This window comes from Pongo abelii, chromosome 1 (genome assembly GCF_028885655.2).
Source record: "Pongo abelii isolate AG06213 chromosome 1, NHGRI_mPonAbe1-v2.0_pri, whole genome shotgun sequence".
Lineage (NCBI taxonomy): Eukaryota > Metazoa > Chordata > Mammalia > Primates > Hominidae > Pongo > Pongo abelii.
In genome coordinates, this window is record NC_071985.2 from 115,284,320 (window position 1) to 115,296,348 (window position 12,029).

At 32.2% G+C, this 12,029-nt stretch overlaps 1 protein-coding gene across 1 annotated transcript in view; it reads right to left on the minus strand.

The window, feature by feature from the left end:
• MAN1A2 (mannosidase alpha class 1A member 2) overlaps nt 1-12,029 on the minus strand; it is a 167,766-nt gene that overhangs the window by 109,407 nt on the left and 46,330 nt on the right. Inside the window, exons 4-5 of the mRNA XM_009245736.4 lie at nt 8,843-8,961; nt 3,035-3,115 (exon numbers count right to left, since the gene is read on the minus strand). Coding sequence (XP_009244011.1) covers nt 3,035-3,115; nt 8,843-8,961 — 200 coding nt within the window. The remainder of the gene's footprint in view (nt 1-3,034; nt 3,116-8,842; nt 8,962-12,029) is intronic.

Here is a 12,029-nt window from a genome sequence, read left to right on the forward strand (position 1 = left end):
AAATCAAATGTATTTATATATACTGACAATGAACAATGGGAAACCAAAATTTAAAATACAGAACTATCAAAAACATGAAATATGTATAAATTTATCAGAATACACACAAGATCTGTATGCTAAAAACTAGAAACACCAATAAAAAAATAATTAAATAAATGGAGACATATACCATATTCATGGATTGAAAACTCAATACTGTGAAGATGTCAAATCACTCAAAATTTATAATACCAGTTAAAATCGCAGTAGATTTTATAGAAATCAACAAGTTGATTCTAAAATTTATACAAAAAAGGAAAAGTAACTAAAACAGCCACAACAATTTTGAAAAGGAATAAAGTTGGAGGACTCACACAACCCGATTTCAAGACTTTCTATAAAGCCACAATAATGAACACAATGTGGTAGTACCAAAGACAGACACATAAATCAAGAGAACAAAACAGAATGTCTACAGTAGACCCACACATACATAATCAACTGATTTTCAACAAAGGTACAAAGTCAATTAATGAAAAAGTAGTCTTTTCAACATCCATATGGGAAAAAATAGACTTCAACTTATACCTCACAGCATATATAGGATTTAACTCAAAATCAATTACAGACTTAAAAGTACAAATAAAGTAAAACTATAATAGTTTTGGAAGAAAACTTAAGAGAAAATATTTGTGATGTTGGATTAGGCAAACATTTCTTAAACAAAATACCAAATGCATGAACCATGAAAGACAAAATTAGTAAATTGTACTTCCAGATTAACAACATCAATTCTTCAAAAGATACTGTTAAATCACTGGAAAGACAAGCCACAGATACAGAAAATAATTGCAAATGTATAGATTATAAAAGACCTATGTCCAAAATATGTAAAGAACTATCACAATTTAATAATTCAAAAAAACAACAAAAATTTTTAAATGGGCAAGGGATTTGAGCAGCTAATTCAAAAAATACATATGACAAATAAACATAGGAAAAGATGCTCAACATCACTTGTCATCAGGGAATGCAAAATAGAACCACAATGAGATACTATTATGCATCTATTAGAATGGCTAACAGTAATAAAGAGACTCACAATACAAAGTACTCACAACAATGAGAGGCAATTTTTGGAAAAGAATCTGACAGTTTCTTCCAAAGTTAAATATACACTTAACCTTTGACTCAGTAAATCCCATTCCTATGTATTTATCCAAGATAAATAAAAGTTTATTTTCCCACAGAAATCTATAGGCAAATGCTTATAGCAGGTTTATTCATAATCTCCAAAACTGTAAATAATTCCACTGATAAATATATAAAATGCATAATGGAGTACTGTAATACAGTAAAAAGGAATAAACTACTAATACATGGATAAATCTCAAATGCATTATGCTAAGTAAAAGAAGCCAGCATTCTTAACTGTAGAGACAGAAAAGAGATCAGTAATTATCAGGGGCTGGCAATGGGATAGGTTAATTATAAAATGGTAAATGGAAATTTTCTAGGATAATAAAATTCTGTATCTTGATCATGCTGGTGATTACAATACTATGCACTGTAAAAACTCATAAAACTATATACTGAATTTTACTGTACGTAAATAATACCTCAATAAACCTTAGTAAAAATAACAATTAATTCACAATGATTTTATTCCTATAAGCCAGGTCAGAGTTTCTCAAAATATAGAACCAATGTTTCCAAAATCACCTTTAACAAGGAGTATTTGGCATGAACAAAGTAGGATAAGGGTCTCCACGCTAAACCCACTGAATCGGTCCTTCGGGTAGGGCTTGGAATCCTCATTTTTATAAAACACCCTGTGTGATTCTAATACATACTAAAGTTTGATAACCTCTTGGCCAGAGTATATATCATTTTTTTCTATTTTATTAAACGTGAATTTAAATGTTCTGACTATAGAAATATAGGTTAGAGGTATAAACAAATCACACAATATAATTTGACAATAAAATTACACATTAAGATAAATGTAATCTAATATTATATATTAAAAATACCAGCATCTTTAAACATATTTCTTCTAAAAAAAAAAAAAAAGTAGCACATAAATAGCTCACTCTTTACACATAAAGGAACAACAATAAATGAAATATATAGATAAAAGTATATAAAGTCATAAAAATCCACACGAAAATGGGAATTTTTGTTTTGTAATAACACAGACATAGGAAAGGCTTTCTAAGGACCGAAATCTAGAAGCCATAACAGTGGGGGAAAAAATCCTTTAAATGATTACTTCAACATTAACAAAAAAAAAAAAATTAAACAAAATACGGCTAACATAGATATGTATCTTTATAATACATATAACAAAAGGTAAATTTTCTTAAATCTACAAAGAGCTCTTACAAATTGTCTAGATCAGCAAACCAATTTTAAAATATGGATGAAACAGTTTCTCAAAAAACAAATAAATGACTTATAACCTCTTCCTTTAGTTTCTCTTTCTCCCACTGTTCAACCTCATTCTTTAACCTATTTGAATAGTAAAAGGGAACTTCCTACGCCCACTTCTCCATCACCTTAGGTCTCAAGTGTCTCCATGTGTTCTGTACCAAGATTTCCAGAGAGGAGAATTCAGAGTTGTTATTATTTATAGCCAAAAACTGGATTCAATTTCTAAACAGTAAGTTTGAATTATTAATTTTTGGTCTTAGGAGGATCCATATTAATTCTTTCTGATTTGTTATTTAATTTTGTCCTTATTAGTTTATTTTCCCCCTTTACTTGGGCCATGGAATTAATTGCAATGGCAAAATCCTGGAGAAGGATCACTCTTGCAAAGGAGACATGGTGTATATAAAGCTAGGACCTGTGATGAATTCATGTTTTATTGAGATTCTCAAAATGGAAAAATTATTATTCCCAAGGAATAGTTCTGCCTGAAGCATCCAGTTCTAGACTGGTTCAATATTACCAATTTAGAAAAATAATATGCTTCTAGGGAAATTGTTCATTTTATTAAATTCCAACCCTCCCCTGCAAAACAAACAATGCATTGCTTGATTCTGCTCACCTCCTCTCCTGATAGGTAATATGCCGCAAGTAGGCCTCCAATAAATCGAATGTTGACTTCAAACACAGACACCTCTGAATTCTGTGAAAAACATATTGAAAACATTCACAAATACGCAATGCTTTATAGTTTTCAAAATATTATCAATACTTCATTTGTTTTTCACAAACACCCTGTGGAAAATATTTTTCTACTTTCTGCATCTTCATTTCTCATGCAACTGCAATCTCTCCTCTCATTTGTTAATGTTACTGAAACTTCTCTTACTGCTGTCACCACAGCTCCCTGATTCCCGAAACCAACAAGCCATTTTTTATGTACCTTACACAGTACTGTGAACTTATCAGGATATTTAACACTGTTAACTACTGCCCTTCTTCATGAAAGCCTTCATTTCTAGAATTCTGGGTCATGATTCTAGAATAGCACTCTTTACTGGTGGTCCTTTTTCTTCTGTTCTAATCACTCCAGCATAATTTTTACTTCCATCTCTCCTCCTGGATTTTAAGTATTTTTCCTAGAATATATAAGTGTTAAAGGAGGCACCAAAAAAATGGCAGAATGATGGATTATTCAATAATAATGTTGAGAAAATTGCCTCCTGGGTAAGAAATTAACATAAATACTAATTTCACAAATATCAAAATGAAATCTAAATTATTTGGAAATAAATGTTTAAAAAAAGTTAAAAAGTAGAAGTGTGGCAATATATAAATTTCCCTGAGAAAGCAGGTACTTAAGCATAAAACCAATAGTTTTGATAAATTGATGACAGACATGAAATTTTTCTAAAATGCAAATTACCTATAAGAAAAAGAATCATGAACAAAACTAAATGGCAAACTGATGGAAACAGCACAAATATAGTAATATTAATAACCTTACTAAATAGTCTCTATGTTTGTATTTACATATTGATATAGATATTGCTAGAAATATTCTAACACATGGAAAGAAAAGCAGAAGTGGCAGAGAATATAATCAAAGAATCTACAGAAGATATACAACTAACATAAAAACATTCATAGTTAATTTTAATAAAAATTAAAAGGAAACTGTATTACTCTAAAGTCTTTCCAACATTCATAGGCAGGCACATCATCTGCTAACATATTTCTTCAGTATAGAATTTTTACAATATAATGTAATTTTTTGAATAACACGATCGTCATTCCATCCCACCATGAAAGCAAAGTGCTTAATATTACTTCATATATTCCCAACATCTAACTTACTACAGGGCACATAGCAGACATTCACTAAATATGAGGAGGAAGGAAAAAAGGGTGGGAGGGCCTCCATCTCTTACCAGAATTGCAACAATAACCTTCCAACCAGTCCCTGCTTTAATACTTACCCTCCTCCCCTACCCTCTATTCAGCACACTATAGTTAAAATGAGCCTTTTAAATCCTACATCAGTTTAGATCACTACTCTGTGCAAACCCTTTCGATGCCTTCACATAACACTCAGAGTAAAATGACCAATAAGATCCAACATGCTCAGATCCCCTACAACCTCTTTGACATCTCTCATATTAATATCCCTTTGATTCATTTAATTATATGGGCCTACTTGCTGTACCCAGAATTGTCAAACTTGAGACTCCCACGTCAGTCTTTACAGTTGTTACCCTCTTATCTGGACGCTTTCCTTTCACATAACTGAACAAATCACTCTCACTTCCTATAGGTCTCTGAATAAATGTCACCTTATCAGAAATTTTTTCTGACCATCTAATATAAAATACTAATACCAATTACCTTGCATTATTTCCCTAATTAACACATCATCATCTAACTATATATAATCACATGGTAATAAAATAGTTTCATTTGTAAAACAATCTTCCTTCACTACAGAAACAAAAGGTATGAGAAATTCTAGAGGGACAGAATGGAAAAATAGGATAGAGACATTTTTGAAGGAAGTAATAACTGAGAATCTACTAAACTTGATGAAAACATAAGTCTTCAGATTGATGAAACATTATGAGTCCTTTAAAGAATAACCCACACATAGACATATGGTAATAGAATTACAGAACAACAAAGTGAAAAATAAAATATTAAAACAAGGGAAAAAATAGATTGCCTTTTTAAAATTAAACCGAAAACACACTTTGCAATAGTATAATAGAAGCAGGAAAGACAAGGGAACGGTACCTCTATTCTCAGTTTTAATATCTATTAAGACAGAGTTGTATATCCACATGGCTCCCCTTGGGTCTCTTCTCAGAAGTGTCACTTTAACAAAGAGTTCTTCCATGACCACCCCATGTAAAATACTAATAGCAGTACCCCACCATTACTCTCCACAGCACTTATCACCACCCTCTGATGTACTATATATAACTTGTTTACTGTTTTGCTCTCGACACTAGAACACAAACACAAAAAAGAGATAAAACTCTGTTTTGTTGATTACTATATCCACAGACTCTAGAACACTGCCTGTTGCATTTGATAAATGTGTGCATTTATTTATCTATTACTTAATTCGGAAGTTTAAAATATAACTTGTGATCAACTAGACAACAATGACACATAAAACAAAAGGGAGGTGAGTTAAGTTAAAGCATTCTAAAATCCTTATATTCTTCAGAAGGAGGATCCTACTCTGTTGCCCAGGCTGGAGTACAGTAGCATGATCTTGGCTCCCTGTAGCCTCAACCTTCTGGGCTCAAGCAATCCTCCTTCCTCAGCCTCCCAAGTAGCTGGGACTTATTTTCTGTAGAGTTCAGGTCTCACTATGTTGCCCAGGCTGGGCTCAAGCGATCCTCCTGCCTCAGCCTCCCAAAGTTTTGGGATTACAGACACGAGCCATGACTCCTGGTCTGAAATTGATTAATTTCAAACTGCCTACTTAGGGTTATCCTTAAAGTTTATATATACTTATATATACTATACTTTGATGAGAGAGAGAGAGAGTGTGTGTGTGTGTGTGTGTGTGCGTGTGCATGCCTACTTTGGAGTTACCCTTAAAGTTTAAACATATATATTGTTTATTGTTTTGCTCCTGACACCAGAGCATAAACACAAAAAAGAGATAAAACTCAGTTTTAATATATTTTTATAAAATATATATATCACATATATATATATTTAAACTTCAAGGATATCTCCAAAGTCAATAGAAATGGAAGGTATAATGTTAAACTAGTAGAGGGAAAAAGAGAGATGATGTAATTTAATCCAAAATAAGGAAAACAAACTAAAAACAAATGAAAAGTACAATCATAATATAGGTAGCAAAACAAAGATGAAAGACCTAACTCCAAATAAGTTATCATAGTAAATGTAAATATATCAAACTTAATAGTTAAAAAGACTCTAAGGTTGGATAAAAATAACAAAACCCAAATACATACTATATATGCAAAATAAGCAGCTAAAACATAATGACATTTAAAGGTTGAAAGAAAGGAACAAAAAATGACTGTGCTGATGATTACACTACTTCTCTCAGGTTCAAATCCATTCTTCTATACTCTATTTTGGTATATGGGAGTTGGAATTACACAAACGCATTTAATTTACCAGCTGGCTCCCTTTTAGGCACTAACATTAGGAGGTTCTAAAAAGACAATACAAGACTGGAGGAAGAAGAGTCTTATTCCCTGCTGTTTACTTCTAGTTTCTGATAGTGTCACACCAGCCAGGGTTCACCCTGGCAGTGGCAATTGGTTCCAGAGTACTGTTCCCCTATCACACATACAGACACGCAATCCCCAAATCAACCTAATGGTTTCCTTTACAGATATCAAGCACTTGGCTAGCTGTCTCCTCCTCAGAGTTCTGAGTCTCAGCTCTGACACAGTCTTCCTGAGGTACCAGTAACACCTGGGCAGCACAGGTACTAGTTCTATAGAGCCCAAGCTACTGCATTTTAATGATCCCAACCTCTTCCCATTGTTCTTATAGCCCCCACAGGTGGCAGCTGTTTCTTGTTTCCTAGAGTTAATACCTCTGGTGATATCACAATGCTCTCTTTTTGCCTTTTTGGTTCCCCATTAGTTGGATAACAATTCTAAACATTAAATCCTCTAGTTAAAATAAATGGTATAGTCTGGTTCCTGATTGAACCCTGACTGATAATAATGACATACAAGGGAATTATTAGCCACAATAAAGCTCTCCTGTCAATGAATGGGAGTATTGCACAGATGCTAATTCTCCCCAAATTAATCTGCAAATTAAATGCAATCCTCCTCAGAATTTCCACACAGTTTTCCAGAACTTGAAAGAACAAAAAGCTGAGAACTAAGATAATTTCCACAGAGAACAAGATCAGATACCAACAGAGAACAGATTCAGATACAGACATCAAGCTTCTTATAAAAAAAATTGTAGTTTAGTATTGATATACGGATAAAGAAAAAAGCCAACGTGAAAGAATAAACTATAATATGACTAATATATGACTAATGTGGCATATAAAAATAGCAGGAGAAGAAATGGTAGTAGGATCAACTAATAGTGGCCTACTTCATCCTACATTAAAAAAAAAATCAATCCCATTTGGATTAAAGACTAAATACAAAAGCAAAACTTTAAAACCTTCAGAATAAAATATAAGAAAATATATTCATGATCTAGGAGTAGGGCTTTCTTAAACAAGATACAAAAAGCACAGTCTGTTGTATAAAGGCTACATAGCTACACAGAAAAAAAAAGACTACATTTCTCAGCTTTCCTTTGGAGTTAGTTGAGGCCGTATTAGTAAACTCTAAAAGCAAAAATGGGGAGACTACCTCCTGAGAAGTCTTTTTAAAGAACAGTCACATTCTTTCTGTCAACTGGATAAAATGCCTGGATCTTTAGGAACCATTTTATACCATGAGGTCTAAGATATACACTGAAGCCGACAGAGCAACAAGACAAATGATCCTAGATCCTTGATGATCAAGGAGCCACCCAAACCAGCCCTGAACTGCTTAACTCTGTACTTGATTTACATGAAAAAAAAAATAAATATCTATCTTGTTTAAGCTATTTTATATTAGGTTTTCTATCACTCACCATCAAACCTAAACTTAATTGATAATAAAAATTGTTCTCTTTGAGATACGTCCAAATTCTACAGTAATATAAAGGAAAGTAAACCATTTTTGTCTAGTTAGCTCCAAGAAAGGCATCAGAGAAGAAATAATTATGGACTTTTATCACAATTTAAATAACAAAGAGTCTGCCAGAGAGAAGTACATAGAGAAGTAGTGAAGGATAATACAGTCAAAAGGAAAAGCAAGCACAAATATCACAAAAGATGTGAATATGACAAAACAGTCCACACATCTTTTAGGTGAAGACTGGTGATAATGAAAATAATTGCCACCATTTACTGAGCACTTCATATGTACCAGATTATCTCAAATAATCCTCACAATACTATAATGGAATAGCAATTTTATGACAGGTTTAGGAAGATAAGGAACTTTCTCAAGTCGCACACCAAGAATGCAACTGTGCTGGGCGTGTGACTTAACAACTATGCCAAACCTAAGCAGTGCCACTTAACCATGCTAAAGTGCCAGAAGAATGGGTGTAGGCCTAACTATGAAAACTCATCGAAGCTGTGCTAATCACTAAACATTAAAATATATATATATATATTTTGTTTTCCATTCATGAGAGCTCAACCCTCATGACCTAATCACCTCCCAAGGTCCCCATCTTCTAGTACCGTCACATTAGTGATTAGGTTTCAACATATGAATTTTAGGAAGGCACAAATGTTCAGACCATAGCAGTTAGACATTGTGTCTTTTCATGGTCAATCTAAGAGATTAGTTATCAATCATACACTCACCACACTGAAATCAAGGTTGTCTTCAATCCATTTTTGCCCATCTAGGAATTCATCATGAAGTCCCATGATATAAAGGGTATCCAAAGCATCTACTATGGTAGCACCCATTTGTGAACTTCCTATATTTGGGAAGAAAAAAATTATCATTAAAAAGATCCCTTTAGGCTCCTGTTCTCTTTGGGGGGAAAAAAAAGATTCCCTTCACATTCAGTGTATTTTAATTATTTATGTATAACAGGGTTCAAGGAAGAAAAGTGTAAAATTGAAATTACTGGCTATCATCATGATTGTTTACCTAGAGGAAGTCAAGATTTGAACAGGAAAAAATGAAAAAGCCTAACACTATTCTTGGGTCAAAGAAGCAGCAAAACATGACACTGCAAAATATATAAAACATCACAAAAATTTAGTATGAGAGCAAGAGAATCAACTAAAGCAGTTCTCACAAAAAAACTTAAAATATTTATACTAGTGAAAATAACTGAATATTCTAAGAAAGAAAAACAAATTTGAGCAAAATAATAGAAGAATGAGAAAAACTAAAGGCAGAAATGGATGAATTAGAAATGAAAATTACTGAAATAATAAATTCAAGAAATGGTTCCATGAAGAACCATACAATGAATCTACCATTAACCTCGTTTTTAAAAGGTAGTCAAGACAAAAACACAAAATAAATAAAAATGTAACAACAGACAAGCACACAGAAAATTTTTTAAAATTATAAAAGGCCATTTTATTCATATATTCACAATAAATTTGATCTTTCTCGAGAAGTACTATTTTTGAATTATGAAAGAAGAAACAGAAAATCTAAACAAACAGACCGAAAAACAGAGGAAATAAAGAAGTTTTCAAAGAGCTACCCGCTATCAAAATACCATATTCTGGAAGTTTCACAGAATGAATACTACTTTAAGGATGACAACTCCTATACAAACCTTTATATAACATAGGGAAAAAGATCTTAAAATTCAATTTGTAAATTCTTTATATCATTGGTGGAAAAAAAATCAAATTTACTAAGAAACATACAACTACACCTGATCTCATTTGTGAGCACCAAGGAAATATTTAGGAGTGGAATTGCTAGGCTATACAGTAAGTTTATAAGAAACTGACAAACTGCTTTCCACAGTGTACCATTTTACACTCCCAATACAATGTATAACAGTTATAGTTGCTCTAGCATCCTTGTCAATATTTGCTACTGTTGATCTTCAAATTTTAGACATGTTAATGGGTGTGTAGAAATATTCCATTGTGGTGTGAATTTTACTTTCCCTGCTTATTGATGTGCTTACTGGCTATTCATATACCTCCTTGCGTGGGGAAGTATTTATATATTCTGGATACATCCTTATGTATATATTTCAAATATCTTCTCCAAGTCTGTGGTTTGTCTTTCCAACTTCCCGATGTCTTTGGGGAGCAGAAATCTTCAATTTTCATTAAGTCCAATTTACCAACATTTTTATTTTATACTTGATGCTTTTTGTATTCTAAAAAATCCTTGCTAACCTCAAAGTCACAAAGATGTTCTCAAGTGTTTTCTACTGAAATTTTTTTACTTTTAGCTTCTATATTTAGCTCTGTGATCCATTTTTATATACAATGTTGAAGGAAGAGGCAAAGCTCATTCTTTTCCCATACAAATATACAGTTGACCCAGCACCACTTGTGGGAAAGGCTATCCTTTTAATCACTGAATTACGTCAGCATCTTTGTTGAAAATCAATTAACCGTGTATGTACACTTCTATTTCTATTCTTTTCCACAGATCTCTATGCCCATCCTTATGCTAAAACCATACTGTCCTGAATTGTAGCTTTACTGTAATTTATAAAATCAGGTAGTGCAAATCCTTCAACTTGGTTTTTTTTAAAAAATTACTTGACTATTCTAAGTGCTTTGTATTTTCATAGATTTTAGAATCAACTTGCCAATTTCTACAGAAAAGCCTAGTCATTTTGATTGGACTGCTCTAAATTTAAACATAAATTTAGAAAGAATTAACATCCCAACAATATTGAGTATTCAAATTCATGAACATGGCATTTCTCTCCATTAAGTCCTTTTAAATTTCTCTCAAAAACAACATAAAGTTTTCAGTGTACAGGTTCTGTACATATTTTGTCAAATTTATACACATATAGTTCATATTTTTTGATACTACTGCAAATGACTTTATTTTTTAAACTGTGTTTATAACTGTTTGTTGCAAGTATACCAAGACACATAATTGGTTTTGCATATTAAACTTGTATCCTATAACATTACTAAATTTGTTTATTCTAGTACCTTTTTTTGGTACATTCCTTAGGATTCTCTCTATGGGCAATTATGTTGACTAAAAATGTAAAGATAGTTTTACTTCTTCATTTCCAATCTTTATTCTTTTTTTTTTTTTTTCTTTTTCTTTTTTCTGCCTTAGTGCACTGGCTAGGATCTCCAGTACAATGTTACATAAAAGTGAGAGGGTAGACACCTTTGCCTAGCTTGCAATCTTAGGGGAAAGCATATAGTCTTTCAATATTAAGTATGTGGGGTGTATTTTGTATTTTTTGCTTATTGTTGTTGTTTGGAAGTTCTCTTTATCAGGTTAAAGAAATCCCCTTTTTAGTTTAGTGTGCTGGTAGTTTTTATCATCGATGGATGTTAAATGTTATTAAATGCTTTTTCTCCAACTACTGGGATAATCCTGTGATTTTTCTCTTTTATTATACTGATATCTTAAACTACACTAGCTAATTTCCAAATGTAAAACCTACCATGTATCTCTATGATAAACTCCACTTAGTCACAATGTAATATACACTCAGCCTTCAGTATTCACCAGTTCCATATCCACAGGTTCAAGCAACAGTAGATGGAAAAAATTTAGGGAAAATAATTTTAAAAATAACAATACAGCAATTTAAAAAAACAAAAATTTTAAGACACAGTATAACAACTATTTCTATTGTATTAGGTATTCTAAGTAATCTAGAGATAATTTTAAATATATGAGAGAATATGCTTAGGTTATATGCAAATATTATATACTATTTTATAAAAGGGACTTGGGCATCCATGGATTTTGGTATTCTCTGGAGTCTGAAACCAATCCTCCATGGATACCAAAGGACAACTGTATTACTCAATAAGATTTACTAAAATTTAATTAAATATTCTTATGTCTATGTTC